This window comes from Manacus candei, unplaced genomic scaffold (assembly GCF_025592945.1).
Source record: "Manacus candei isolate 608988 ecotype Guabito, Panama unplaced genomic scaffold, ASM2559294v1 h1tg000151l, whole genome shotgun sequence".
Taxonomy (NCBI): Eukaryota; Metazoa; Chordata; class Aves; order Passeriformes; family Pipridae; genus Manacus; species Manacus candei.
In genome coordinates, this window is record NW_026138199.1 from 1,722,770 (window position 1) to 1,737,733 (window position 14,964).

Consider the following 14,964-nt stretch of genomic DNA (forward strand, 5'->3'; position numbering starts at 1 on the left):
GCTTTGTGTCACGTGGAAATTCTAGTCCTTTTTTTATTATTTAATTAAAATAGTCCTTTAATTTCTGGTTCTGAGCCTCTTTGCAAAGAAGAGAGAGGACACTGTGGTTACTCCTTGCAACCCCCCACTCTGGGAACAAGGGGTGTGACACAGCTGTGAGCTCTGATTTCTCATGCACCTTTCTGCCATTTTTATGTTATTTTCTCATCCATCCAAATAGCCCCAATCATTACAGTACAAAATCCCATTTTCTGACCATCTTCTTGGCTGCCTTAGTTAGTGTTTACTTGACATTTGTGAGCAATGGGCCTCCTTGCTCGTGGAGCAGAATTTCAATTTTCAGTAGAAGTCCAGTGTTGGCTTTAACCAGGTAAAAAAGCAGCTGGGAGGGGAGCAAGGAAACATGCCCTGATCCCACACCTTCCCCAGTGCACCTTCCTGCATTCCTGCCTGGCAGCCCATCCCCTTTACACAAACACCAGGGATCTGCCTCCATGGGAGGAAATGGGGACTGTGTTTTGTTTTTTTTTTTTGTAATTCTAAAATTACACGGATTTCTTGCATAATGCAATAAATTCCAGACAGCACAAGGCATTCCAGGAGCAGCCTCACAGCCAACAGCAACATGGGGAGGGGAGTCCCTTCCAGGAACCCTCTGCAGCCAGGGGGGCTCAGCACTGTCCAACCTCAAACACTGGGGGGTCAAGGATTTCCTGGTGGCCAACACCAGGTGCCCCAGCTGATGGTCCCATCCTGCTGCCTGAGTGCTCTCCCAGCTGACCTGGGGATGCCCAAGGACCTTCCTGGGGCTTTTTAGACCTTCTCTATCCATGAGGTCAAAGGCTGGGAGCAGCTCAGCCTCATCCCCTCCCAGACCTCCCTTTTCCTGAGCCTGGCAGGGCTTTCACACCCACGGGATTTTCACAACACTCACCCAGGGCATTAACCCTGTGTGACCCGGGGGTGAATGCCTCTGGAATCACAAAGGAAAACAGTCCCCTGGCCTGCTGAAGGGAGCCCTGATGTCCTCAGAGCTCCAACTCCATGGAGCACAAATAGGATGTTGGATTTTCAGGTTTTCAGCAGTGACACTCAATTAATGTGATTCATTAGTTCTATAATGGAAAGGTTTAAAATAACAGTTGTTCTTCTAGAATTATGCAACCAATATTTCAGAGGCACTTTCTTCCCAACCAGCTTTGATTATAGACTCAGGAATGGTTTGGGTTGGAAGGGATCTTAAAGCTCATCTCATTCCACCCCTGCCATGGGTAGGGACACCTCCCACTAGCCCAGGTTGCTCCAAGCCCCCTCCAACCTGGCCTTGGACACTTCCAGGGATCCAGGGACAGCCACAGCTTCCCTGGGCAACCTGTGCCAGGACCTCCCCACCCTCACAGCCAACAATTCCTTCCCATCTATCCCTGCCCTCTGGCAGTGGGAAGCCATTCCCTGTGTCCTGTCCCTCCATCCCTTGTCCCCAGTCCCTCTCCAGCTCTCCTGGAGCCCCTTTAGGCCCTGCCAGGGGCTCTCAGCTCTCCCTGGAGCCTTCTCTGCTCCAGGGGAACCCCCCCAGCTCTCCCAGCCTGGCTCCAGAGCAGAGGGGCTCCAGCCCTGGAGCATCTCCATGACTTTAGTGACCTGCAGAAGCATCACGTGGTGTAAGAGCAGGGAGAGATTTCTGGAGATAATCAGCAAATTAATTATTTAAAGTGAGCTCCTGGGCTGAAAGATTTTTCCAGCAATCCCACATGGGAACAGCCTCCCTCTCCCACTGCTCCCACCACACCAACACTTCTCCCTTGGGATGGCTCCTGCAGAAACCCCCACGGGGTTTGCTTTTGGCCATGTCCTGCTTTGGAAAGGGCACAGCAAAGCCCAGCACAGCTCTGCCTGGTGGAAAGGTTGTTCTGAAGAGCTGGAGAAGAGCCAAGAGCTCAGGAAGATTTAAAAGGAAGAAAGCCACCCCTTGAGGTGGAGTCAGCCAGGTCAGACATCCTCAGCCTTGGCTGGATATTTATTCTGCATGGCCTGGGAGAGCCCTTGGTCCATCCCTGGGCACCAGGAAAGGCACTGGGCAGGGGGACAAAGGGGGCTGGCAGTGCTGGTTCTTCCTTTCTCCTTTGTCCTCGGTCCCTGATGTCCCAGGTGACCACAGTGGGGCTGAGCCAGAAGCCAAACCTGAAAGGGGAGGGGAGCACTGCCCTGGGGATCCCTGGGCTTTGGGACTGGTAACCAGAGGCACTTCTCAGGTTGTATAGAGAATCACAGAATGTTCTGAGTTGGAAGGGACCCACAAGGGTCAGAGTCCAGCCCTTCAGTGAATGGCCCATATGGGATCAAACCACACCCTGGGTGTTTTCAGCCCCAGGATCCAACCAGCTGAGCTCATCTCTGCTGAGCCATGGTCAGTTCAGGTCAAGGACAGTCCCATCTGACCCAGGACAGGGCAGTGCCAAAGCCCCACAGCCCCCTCAGCTTGTTCTCTGTTCCCCCAGCCTGGAGCAGCCCCATCCAGCCCCCTGGGCAGGAATACTCAGTCCCAAACTGTGCTCAGCACCTTTTGGCAGTGTGGTTGATGGGCTGAGCCACAGAGGGCTGGCTGTTGGTTGCTCCTGCAGTTGAGATGATGGTGTGCCAGTGCCTGCAAACATCCCCAGCACTTCACTAACCAACGTGGAGATCCCCCAAGGGTTCAGCACGGCAGGGGCAGCATTTCTAAGCTTTAATATCCAAAAATTCAGCCATAAAGCACCTTGGAGGTGCCAGTGGGCAATGCCTGGTGGGCACAGTGACATCCTGGCACCACCCCAGCACAAGGAGCTGCAGCTGCAGCAGAACCAACCCTGTCCTGCAGGGGAACACTGAGTGATTTTTAATCACCTGTGGAGGAGGAGTGTGTGACACTGCCCACATCCCAGGAACAGCCCTGTTCCCAATAAGGTCTGGGATGGACCTGCCCCCAGCAGGGGAGTGGGGTGATAAGCAGTGTTTGTTGTTCCTGCCCAGTCCACATTCCCTGGCTCCCACTCCAGGGCTGGCTCAGCTGATGTTCACTTTACAAAAATAACCCTGGCACCCTGTGGTTGATGGAGTTCATTTTAACCCCTTGTCAGCAAACCCTCATGTGCTGGGGCAGAATGAGGACCAGGGATGGGGGGATCAAACTTGTCTGGGGTGAGACAGGGGGTGAAACAGGGAAAAAGCTGCTGAAGTCACCCAAAAGGGCTGCTTTCACCCTGGGACTGCTGGGTGGCAGCCAGGAAGGGGCAGTGGTGTCGTGGTCATGCAACACAAACAGGAACACCCCCCTGCTCTGTGGCACCGAGGGTTTCACCCAGGAATAAATTCCCTGGGACACAGACAGTGGTGTGGGCTCTGCCCAGGCACCAGTGCCTCCAGATGCAGCCCAGGTTTGCACTGGGAATTTGGAGCAGCCTGGGATCAGCCACATACAGCAAGTTGGATAAGTCCCTAGAAGATGATCCTGGTGGAAAAGTCCTTCTCTGAAGGCCCTTTCAGCAGAAAAGTATCACCTGTGCTCCCAGAGCCTTTCCCCCTCTCAAGCTCTGCAATGTTTCCTATAAATGTGAATGGCCTGCTGAATGCAAAAGACCCAAATTTCATGGGGACTTGAGCTCTTCTGCCCCTAAAGCTTCATCCCCATCATTCCTCTGACCCCTGAACACTCAGGGTCTTGCTGAAGGACACAGAATAGCAACAATCAGAACATCCAGCTGCTCCCTGGGGACCCACAGCCTGACCCTTCCCAGCCTCCAGTCGTTTGGGTTAAAGAGCCTTTCCTGGCACAAACTGCCAGGTACACCTGAGACTGCCCTGTGTTTCTTCAGCTCCCAGCTGGGAGATCTTCCTCAGCTTCTCTGATGGAGACAGGAGTGGTTGTCTCAGAAGGAGATTTACTCCTTGGGAGGACTGCAGGGAAATGCAGTTGCACACACCTTAAACCAGGGGGGAAATGAGCAGATAAGAGAGTCCTTCTCCAAGAACAGACTCACTCCTGAATCTACAGAGCCCTGGACAGACTCTGTGTGTGTGTTTGTGCAGAAGGAGATGAAAGAAGGAAGCAGGTGAGTCAGGGGAAATGTATCCTCTCGTAAAGCACTCAGAATGATGCCACTAAATGTCAGAGCCCCATGTTATTTTGGTTTTCCTGGCTCTTTCCCCACTGAGAAATCTTCCAGATAGTTTCTGACCTGCATGATTCACCTTCATCCTGCCCACGGACACATGAGAGTAAGGGATGAGGGAAGCAGGTTCCCCCTGTGATGTCCCTGGGATCCCCAGTGCCTCCAGATGCAGCCCAGGTTTGCACTGGGAATTTGGAGCAGCCTGGCATCAGCCACATACAGTAAGTTGGACAGGTCCCTAGAAGATGATCCTGGTGGAAAAGTCCTTCTCTGAAGGCCCTTTCAGGAGAAGAGCATCACCTGATCCCTGATATTCCTGCAGTGCTGGTGTCCATCCCCTCTGCAGGAACATCCCCACTGCCTGCAGGGGCCATGGGCTGAAGGGTCACCCCCACACTCACTCTCACCACCTTGGCTCCAGTAAAATGGGCTGCCAGACCCTAATCTGGGGTGCCAGGGCTGGTTTTTCTCCTCCACCCATCAAACTGTGCTTGCAGCACCAAAGTGGGGGTTCACAGCCTCAGGAAATGCATTCTTGGGGGGGTCCCATTTTGCTGCTTCGAGACTCCCTCCACATCCAGGAGAGACCTGGGCTCTTCCAGAGCAGTCAGGCTCCTCAGTTCCCTGCTACAGACACCCCAAAACACCTTCTCATGCCACAAGTTCACTATTTATTCTGATGCACAGAGCCCACCCACAGTGCTGGGCCATGTTCAGGGTGCTGCCCACCCACCCCTGTGCTCTGTCTGCAGCCAAAATACTTCAGGCAGAGTCACAGAATCATTAAAGCTGGAAAAGACCTCCAAGATCACCATGTCCAACCATTAACCAGCACCACCACTATGTTCACCTCTAACACACAACCCCCAGCCTGTCCCACTGGTGCAACCCCCCGGGATGGCCCCAAAACCCACACACAGAGAAATTCCCCTGGCTGCTGGAAGGAGCCTGGGCTGAATAAAACCTCTGCACATCTTTGGAAGGATGATCCATGGAGCTCCTGCCCTCTCTCAGCATCCACAGCACGTTTATAACATTTATAATGTTTATAATGTGAAGGATTTTACCTTCTTCGGCTTCCAGATCCACCAGTGAAGATACCAACACGCCCATCTCCTGACATTTTTTGCTGTGGGCCTTTGACTTCATGTGTTTAGTCAGATTCCCTGAAAAGAAGCAGAAAACAGATTTTGGTCAAATATGGCTTTTTTTTTAGTTTTTTTTTTTCCTCAGTTACAAGTCAAAACTGTGACTCTGAGCCAGACAAAGACCCCTGACTGTCCCCAGGCCACTGGCCTTGACAAATACCCTGTGACACAAGGCCAAGTCCTCCCTTTATCCCTTTGCTGCTGCACTGGGGTGCAAGAGGAGGTGCTGGAAGGGTCGTGTGACCTTTCAGGTGTTGTGCAACCTGAAAAAGCTGTCGGGACACAGTTTTGGGCTTGGGGGGGAAGAGAAGTCCTGGGTTGCTCTCAGCTGTGATGGTGCAGCAAAGGAAAAATGGTAGGAAAGTAGGGCAGAGAAACACCTCAATGTAGCATCACCTCCCAGCTCATCCCAGCACACCTGGAGGGGAGAAGCTCCTCAGCACCACAGGGTTGGCTCTACCCTGGTTCAAAACACCTGTAGATGTGGCACTTGGGGACAGGGTTTAGCCTTGGCAGTGCTGGGGTAGGTTGGACTCAGTGATCTTAGAGGGCTTTTCCAACCTTAACAATGTCATGATTCTACAATAAAAGGAGGGGTTGAGTTGACAGCAACAAGGAAAAAAACATCTAAACCCTCTTTTCCCCCAGCAGGATGGCTCAGGGGCTCTGGCACGAACCAAAGTGCCAGGGAAAAGTGCTGAGGAGTCCTGGATACCCTCTGGGACATGGGGTCTGCCAGCACTGAGAAAATGAGGTTTTCTTGGGGCCAGGGTGGGAAGAGCAGCCCCTGGGAAGGGGAGGAGGGGCTGTGGGGGACACTGGTCCCTGCTCTGGGCCAGGGGGACGGGAAAACTGGAGAGCATCCTCAGGGAGCACCTCTCTAATTCCACCTCCCACCTCCCAGGTCAATTAGACAGTTATTAACCCCACTTACAGCCAAGGGAAATGCTGAACAAAGGGGAGCATTTGTCCAAGGGGGAAAAGTAGGTGGAACAGAGAGAAAAACAAAGGGTAGGAGAAATAAAGAAATAAAGAAAAAGGTCCCATTTTACCTGTTGTCTCCACCTATTATAAATATATATATATATATAAATATATTTACAAATATATATATTTTATATACATATAAATATATATTCATAATTATATATTTTTATATAAATATATTTATAAATGTATATGTATAATCCATCATAAATGGTTTGGGGTGGAAGGGACCTTAAAGCCCATCCAGTCCCACCCCCTGCCATGGGTAGGGACACCTTCCACTAGCCCAGGTTGCTCCAAGCCCTGTCCAACCTGGCCTTGGACACTTCCAGGGATGGGATTTATGGGCTGAGGAGGATGAGAAGAAACCTGGGCTCTGTTGAAGTTCCACCAAGGGCTGTTTAATTCCCCAGCCCAGCCCAGGAGCTGGCTGAGCACTCCCTATTCCCAGGATTTGCCATCAGCCCTCTTGGGAGCTGACTTGGAGGGGAGGAAGGAACACCAGGCTTGTTTTTCTCTCCAAAATTAAAAAAAAAAAAAAAAAAAAAAAAAAAAAAAGAGGAAAAAGTGAATTCTCTGACTTTATTGCAAGGTTCCCTGCAGGCTGAGCTCCCTCAGCTGGTGTCCTGCAACCCACAGAGCCCCCAGGTCCCTGAGCTGGTGGAGCACAGAGGGCCTCTACAACCTCTGCTCTGCTGCTCTGGACAGCAGAAATAAATAATCAGCTGTTCACTGGAGCAGAGAATTACCTGTGACGCCCTCACATCTCAGAAGAGTCCCATAACCACCTAACTCACTTTCTCTTCAGCCCATGAATTATTTATTTGGCCCATTTTATCCAAAATGGAGCAGCTCCAACAGGAAAGACCAGGAGAGACAAAGGCTGACTATATATCCTTGTGTATCTGGCACCCAACCTGGATGTGGATTCAAGGGATATTTAATAATTTAAATGCAGCAAACCAGCTCCAGTAAGAGAGATTTATTATTTTTTCAGCTGAAATACCCTCAGCCCCACAGTGAGGACACTCAGGTGGGAGGAGGAGGCCAGCTTGGCTCAGGTCCTTACTCCAGATCAACCCCAAACCCCTCTTTCTCCACCTTGGACCAGGGGTTTTGTTGTGGACCCAAAGACACCCAGTGAGACAAGAGATGTTCTCGTGGTTCCAGTGAATCACCGTTGTCTGAACATGAAAAACTGTCCCAATGAAAAGTCTCCAACAAGTCCAAATCGTGGCCTCATGGAACTGGAATTTAATGTTGGATCTGACTTGCAAAAATACAAACTGAGTCAAAGTGTTGAAATCAAGCCCTGCTGCTGCTGCCTGTCCATCAGAGCCCTGCCAGCCTGGCTGGCAGAGGGACCCAGCTCTGCCCAGCCCCAGCAAAGCCCTGCCTGGAGCCCCTGCAGGGACAAGAGGCAGAAAATCAGCCCAAGGAAACCCTGCTGGGACCAGGGGGTCGTTGGTTCTGCTCTGTGGCACCCCTGAGCTCAGCTGTGATGCCACAGTGGGATGAGTGGGGAGGGGGCACTCACCAGGAATTTTGGTGCTGCCACAGCCCCCAGACAAGCTCAGGAATTCCCTGTTCTCCATCCCCCTGGCTTTGGCTGCACCAGGAGGGGATTACATTGATTCCTGAGGGGATAACATTAATTCCTGAGGGGAGGGGGCTGCTGAAGGCAGTGTCTGGGGCAGGACTGCAGCCCCCCTGCACTACAGGGGCCAAGGGGATGGGAAAACTCGTGGGCACCTCTCTAATTCCACCTCCCAAATGACAGGCAGGTTAATTAGACGGTAATTAACCCCACTTACAGCCAAGGGAAATGCTGAACAAAGGGGAACATTTATCCAAGAGGGGAAAGTAGTTGGAATAGAGAGAAAAATAAAGGGTAGGGGAAATAAAATTCTCAGTGGGCCTTAGTGGCCACCGTGGCCCCCTCAGCTTCTCAAAGGCTGCTGGGACACAAAGGTCCCTCCTGCTCCCTCAGCCCCAGTGCCTTCCCATCCCTCTCACTCTCCCTTGCTGCTGCAGGAGCAAGGCAGGATGAGATCTCACCCCTGCCCTCCACTCCCTGCCCTCTGCTGAGCCCCAGCTCCCTCCTGAGCAGCACTTTGGGTTCCCAAACGCTGCCAGAAGCCACCAGTGTCACTTCCCTTTTCCTCTGCCTTCCCTGGAGGCAGCTGTCCTTGTGCAAGGCATCCCTTGGCTGCTGCCCTTCCTGCCCCAGAGGCTCAGGGGGAGCTGGAGCCACAGCACAGGCAGTGCCAACCCCCGTGCCAACGAGTTCGTGCCAAACACCAAAGCACCAACTCATTGCAAAAGTTGCTTTCCTTCCTCCTCTACTTTTTTTCTGCTTTCTCTCTTCCCTCACCCTCCTTTGGCCAAACACCAAAGCACCAACCACTGCAAGTGTTGCTTTCCTTCCACTTCTCCTTTTTTTCTGCTTTCTCTCTTCCTTCGTCCTCATTTGTTCACCCAACACTGATGAACGAGATCACCCTGCAAAGCTCTGGGTGCAAATCTCCCCCTGCCCATCCCAGCACACCAAGAGAAATCCCAACAAAACAGAGGGATGCTGGAATCCTTTCAGGGAAGGGAGATTCAGCAGGAGGGATTCTCATCTGACCCCTGTGCAACAGTCTAAGGAAGTTAAAAGCTGGAGGCTCCTTTCCACCATGAGCTATCATCCTGGGAGCAATTTGGAGGACAAGGATATTTATCTTATCAGAGCTCTTCCTCTAGTTTGTGTTTTTTTAGACCCCTTAATTAATGCTGGCAGGATTAAACACTGAAGTCCTTCGGCAGATTTCCAGGAAAATCAACACCACTTTGCCGAAGTAAAAGTTGGATATGAATCCTACCAGGAAAGACTTGTTGCCTTCCAGAGTTTTGGCTCCCAACTTAAAAAATAATAATAGAAAAACCCGAAAACCACACAGCATCTCTTCCTTGAAAACCCTGGAAAAAACAGATTGGAAAAAGCGGGAGAGAAACTACGAGGCAGAGAAGCTGCATTTAGGCAGCAGAGAACTTACACTGAACCCTGAGCAGGTAAATGGGTCTCACTAAGGATTGTTCACCACAGAATTCCCAGATTTGGAATAAACTGGCTATATTTAAATAATGTCAGGAATGGGGGGAGGCTGGGAGGCCTCTGCAGCCATTGGAGGAGCACAGGCAGTGTCAGCACAGCTCTCACCACGCCTGCCCACAACTCTGTGTTCCAACTGCCTAAGCCCTTCTGATGCTGTGAGGTCTTATTTGGGACTTCAAGCAGCTTAAATCCTTGTGTTGTTTGGAGAAAGCCAAAACTCCAGTGTTCCAAAAGCACCTAAAGCAGCTTAATAGGGACTAGAACTGATCTCCCAGTCCAATTTAAAGAGGGAAATTAATTTTTCGGAATATCCGTTATTGTATTTTAGAGGTGGCAGAGTTAAAGAAAAATGTAGGGAAAGGAAACATTAGGATTCCTGAACAAATGATCCTGTCTGTGTTGGGGATACACAAAGCTTTATAGTTTTCCTATCAAATCTGATCAGTTCAGTAACAAAACCAAGAAAACCCCAAACAAACCCAACAAGTGACCAACTGTGTGATCTGAGCATCGAGGCAGCACCAGGACACGGGCACAGCTCCCAGGGCTGAGGCATTTTCATTTTTCTCCTTTAAAATACTTTGCAAGGAGAGCAACAGCTGCAGCAAACTCCCATTTGGACAGGCTGGGAGAGCTGGGGGGTTCCCCTGGAGAAGAGAAGGCTCCAGGGAGAGCTGAGAGCCCCTGGCAGGGCCTAAAGGGGCTCCAGGAGAGCTGGAGAGGGACTGGGGACAAGGGATGGAGGGACAGCACACAGGGAATGGCTTCCCAGTGCCAGAGGGCAGGGATAGATGGGATATTGGGAAGGAATTGTTGTGTGTGAGGGTGGGGAGGCCCTGGCACAGGTTGCCCAGAGAAGCTGTGGCTGCCCCTGGATCCCTGGAAGTGTCCAAGGCCAGGTTGGAGCAACCTGGGCTAGTGGGAGGTGTCCCTGCCCATAGAGGGGGTGGAATGAGATGAGCTTTAAGGTCCCTTCCAACCTAAACCATTCCATGCCTGTTATGATTTCACTGTGAGAGAACCAGCCACAGGCCAATGCTCTTCATCCCAGACAGATCCTCGAACCAGATTTTATGTGGGATTTAAATAATGCACAGGCCTGGATTTAGGTCTCAGTGTGGAGATAATGTCCTCAAGTGAGACTTTATGGGAAGGAAAGCTTTAATTTATGTCACTTATGGGGCAAAATATTTCAATTTAAATATTTTTATTAATATCTTTTATACTTATTGACATAAAGATTAAAAGAGAGAATTTGCACTTCAGGCCTGCCTGTATTGATATGGGCTATAAAATATGAGTCACCTTCTGGATCAAACCTATCAAAACTGTTCTTCCAGAAGGGTACCCAGGCTGGGTGTGCAGGTTCCAAAATCCTGGGAATTAGCACATTTTCCATTAAGGCTTGCGCTGAGCCTTTAACAGCAGCACTATTTAGACAAAATAACAGTTAATATTTCACTGAACTCACCAGTCCTTCACTTCCAGCCCTCATTCCTTTTTTTTTTTTTTTACCTTTCTCTGGTTAAAGAACCTTTTTGCTCACAGTGTTTCATCTCCTGTCTGGACCATTGGGTCATTTTCTGTTCCCAGAACACCACATTGTGGAAGGGAACAGCAAATTCCTGAGGATAATTTTGTTCTCATCTTGCTGGAGGTTTGTGAGGGACCAAACCCTTCTCCCAGCAGTGGCTCCACAGGGATGCTCAGAGCCTTTCCCTCCTCTCAGTCATTAAGGAAGGGCCTCAGCACACAGGGATATTTTGCAAATGCATCCATCAGTGCCCCAGCACATGGGGATATTTTGCAAATCCACCTCTCCCTCTGCCCTGCTCTCCCAGCACTTCATTCTCCAGGAGCCTTCAGCCAGTTGGACCCACTCTGCACTTTCCAGAGGAGGCTTAGCAGGAGCTGAGTCTCCTGGAGCAGGAACAACAACACACTGTGCAGCCACAGCCCTGCCTTTAAGGGCTGAGGGGGTAATGCTTTTAATATATGAACCTGTTCAATAACCTCCCTGCCTGTCAGGGGCTGATTTAAGGAACTGCAAACTAATTTATTAAAGGAAGGCTGTGGCTGAGGACATGGAGAAGTCTGGTGTCTGGAAACTGTGAGTGGCCCAGACTATCAAATGGGTCTCTTCAGCCAACAGGCACTGATGTCCTTCACACGAGCACCTTTTAAATGAATATGAAGCTTCTTGTCCCTGGTGACCCCCGAGCAAAGGCAGCAGCGTTGGCACAGCCTGTTCCCCACACTGTGGCCAGAGATTTGGGGGAAACTGAAGTCATCAGGACGTGAGAGGCTGATGTGAGGCTGAACTAGAACAGAAAATAGCTGTGGAGAAGGAGAATGTCTGCACAGGGGGGGCATTAATGTGCCAACACTGCCCCACGGCCCCAGGGCACCCCAGGGCAGGAGGGCCAAGGGGCTCTGCTTCCCTCCAGGGGCTGGAAAGGAGGGACCAGGGAAGGCTGGGTGAGGAAAAAGCTCTCCCTGACCTTCCTGAAAGGGAAAACTGTAAGACTGCAGCTTTTTCTCCATTTCCTTCCTGCTAAGAAAACAATGAAGAAGCTGCTTAACCTCTTTTAAACAACCTCTTGGAGGCCACGGTCACAAACCTCTTCGGGGAGCTCCACAGTGGAGGCAGAGACACCTCATTAAAGAGGCACCTTTATACCTGGTCCAGAGACATAAAATCAAGTAAATCTTTACAAAGCAAATTTCCAAGACTGTTGTTTCCATCAGCTAAATGAGCACACACACACACACAAAAACAAAAACCTCATGGATTTGCTTCAAAATAACAATAAAAAATAAATTTCCCCTGCAGTTCAGTAACCCAAAGGAACAGCTTTGCTTCCAGGGACAGAAAGGCACAAAAAACCAGACAATTAGTGAAAAGGGAAAAATATTTTGCTGCAAAAGTTTTCCCAGTTCTTGGAACACAGATATGGATATTCTGGAGTGGGGGGTGAGGTACATTTTAACCAGATAAAGATCCTCGTTAAAATTACGAATAAAAAACATTAACTGCTTCCAGCCTAGCTGAGAGTTTAGAGCATTAGATCATGCTGGAGAGATCTACCACAGCCAAAATGAAGACAGCTCCACAGAGATCCCCCTGGAGTTCATGCTGAAGGCTAAAATTAACTTTGGAAAGCTGATTTCTAAAAAAGCTTCAACTCAGCTCATATTTTTGCCAGTGCAGCCCAGCACAAAAGCTGCAGCTTCTCCATTCTGCAACGAACTGTGGTTGCAAAACCACCCCAACCCCCCCAAAGGAGGCTCCCAACGAATCAGGGCCCAAACAAACCCATTCTGGACTGTGCAAAATCCAGTCCTGCAAACCCCCTGCACCTCCAGGTCACACTCCAGCACCACCAGCACTGGTTCTGCAGCTGGTGGTTTTATCAACACACGTTTTTCTCACTCTCCAGCAACTCTTCCATAGGTCCTTGTGTCTTTTTCCCCAAGTTCTGGGGAGTATCAACACCCCCCAGGACACAGCCAGGCTCTGACAGTCCCCCCCTCCCAACAAAGAGCCCTTTTCATGCAATTCCAAGTCACCATCATGCATCTATTTATCCTGAAATCGCTGATCCAGGGAAGTCCTGCCCATTCCATGCATCCACAGGCAAATGGATACTTTCCCATTCAAATCCCAACACGGGGTTGTTGGGTTTGTTTGGTTTTTTTTTGAAGGAAGCATTTCCATGCTCCCTTCCCCATGCCAAGCCAGAGAAGGGAAGCCCCTTGGAGGCTGTTTGCAGTGGGTACAGTCAGTGCTGACAGATCTTGTGCTTCAAGGGAGCAGAGATGAAGAGCAAAGCAGCCAGAGAGAGATGGTGAAAAGGATGGTTTGATCACAGCATCCTGAACAAAAGCCTCAGAGAAGCATGGTGGGAAGCGAGGTGAAGTGAAGGGAGAGGCTGAATGGATTCACCTCTCAAAGGGAAACCTCAGAACAAAGGAAAAGCAAGAGGGGAGGAGGAAGAAAATGAACCAGAAATAGCTCCAGGCTGGGAGGGTGAGAAAGAACCATCACTGGGACCTGCAGCATGAGAATCTGGCCTCGAATTCAGTCTCACTTCCCCACAGTCCCAGTGACAACCAGCACGTTGTTACCCAGAGATCACCCCCAGCTTTACCAGCCAAGCTCCAGGCACTGCCCACACGGCACCACCCGTGTCTGGGTCTCTTCTCTAGCAGGGACATGCCCTCCACTGTCCCTTCTGGGCCAGCACATGTGCCACAGCCCAGGCAGCACCCAGTGCCTCCTGCCCACACCCCCACTGTGCCACTCCCTTGGGCGACACCGGTTTTTGACTATCCCTGCTGTGGCACCTTCTGAGACCTGCAATGATGGAGCTACAGACAATGGACATTTTAGCATATCCTGAGTTGGAAGGACCCCCAGGGATCATCCAGTCCAACTCCTGGCCCTGCACAGACACCCCAGCAATCCCACCCTGTCCCTCAGAGCATTGTCCAAACCCTCCTGGAGCTCATTATTTACGTCAAACTATAATCAAGAAACTCAACTCCTCACCTTTATTACAAAACTTGCTGCAACCAAGGATGGAGGGGACACTGGTCAAACCCACAGCACCAGACTCCTACAGTAACTTAAAGGGACCTGGGCACCTCTGGTACTTCTGAAAAGTCCCATTACCCACTGATTGTTGGTTTGTGCACGTTCCTGACAATGTTCACTCACACACTCACTGAGGCAATGACAAAGGGCTCTCGCAAAGAATGTCTAGTGGCAGTGAGGCTGTGGATCATTAATGACTAATTAATGGCAATTAATGTCCTGGAATGGAGGTCTTTGGAGAAAAAAAGCCTACTGATATGATATAGAAAATGTGGAAGCCACATGCAACTGAGGAGGATGAAGATGGGCAGTGCCAACAGATCTCGAGAGCACCAGCATGAAAAGCCACCCAAAGATGTATCCAGGTGCTCCATCAGGGATGTTTGCCTGGAGCTCCTGCTCTCATTCTGGGGTGGTTTTGGGTGTAAACCCTGTGTTTCAGGCTCATTCCCTTTAGGAAGCACAAGTAGGATGGCGCAGGCTGGGACGTGCAGCCGGAATGCAGGGCTCTTCGGAAAACATCAGCCAGTTCAAGGCTCCCTCGGCCCCCTCCCTCCAGCTCCTGGCGTTTTCCAGCCCCTGGGAAGGCTTTCCCTTCCCCTGTGCCCCCGGGAAGGCTCGTAAGTGAGAGCAGAGGAGCCATGAGCTCTTACCTTTGGTTTTAAAAGCAAAGTTACAGTACTTGCAGACGTACGGCCTGACGTCTGTGTGCGTGCGAATGTGTTTCTTCAGCATGCTGGGTTTCTTGCAGCGAATTCCACACTCCTCACAAACATACTTCCCTCTTCCACGGCCTCGCACATACACATACTCTTCGTTTGATTTGTACCTATGAGCAACAGGTGTCATGATAAAGGCAAAAAAAAAAAAAAAAAGAAAAAGCAGATTCCCACCTCCAAAGAAGTCACAGGTCTCGTCACTGACCCCACCGCGGGTCTCGGTTACCGTTCGGGAGCTCTGGGCCATCAGGCTAAATACAAAATATCT

The 14,964-nt window shown here is 50.5% G+C and overlaps 1 protein-coding gene across 2 annotated transcripts in view; it reads right to left on the minus strand.

Moving 5' to 3' along the window:
- HIVEP3 (HIVEP zinc finger 3) overlaps positions 1-14,964 on the minus strand; it is a 120,119-nt gene that overhangs the window by 8,603 nt on the left and 96,552 nt on the right. For both annotated transcript variants that reach the window (XM_051772229.1, XM_051772228.1), the window contains exons 6-7: positions 14,631-14,806; positions 5,216-5,314 (exon numbers count right to left, since the gene is read on the minus strand). In XM_051772229.1, coding sequence (XP_051628189.1) covers positions 5,216-5,314; positions 14,631-14,806 — 275 coding nt within the window. The remainder of the gene's footprint in view (positions 1-5,215; positions 5,315-14,630; positions 14,807-14,964) is intronic.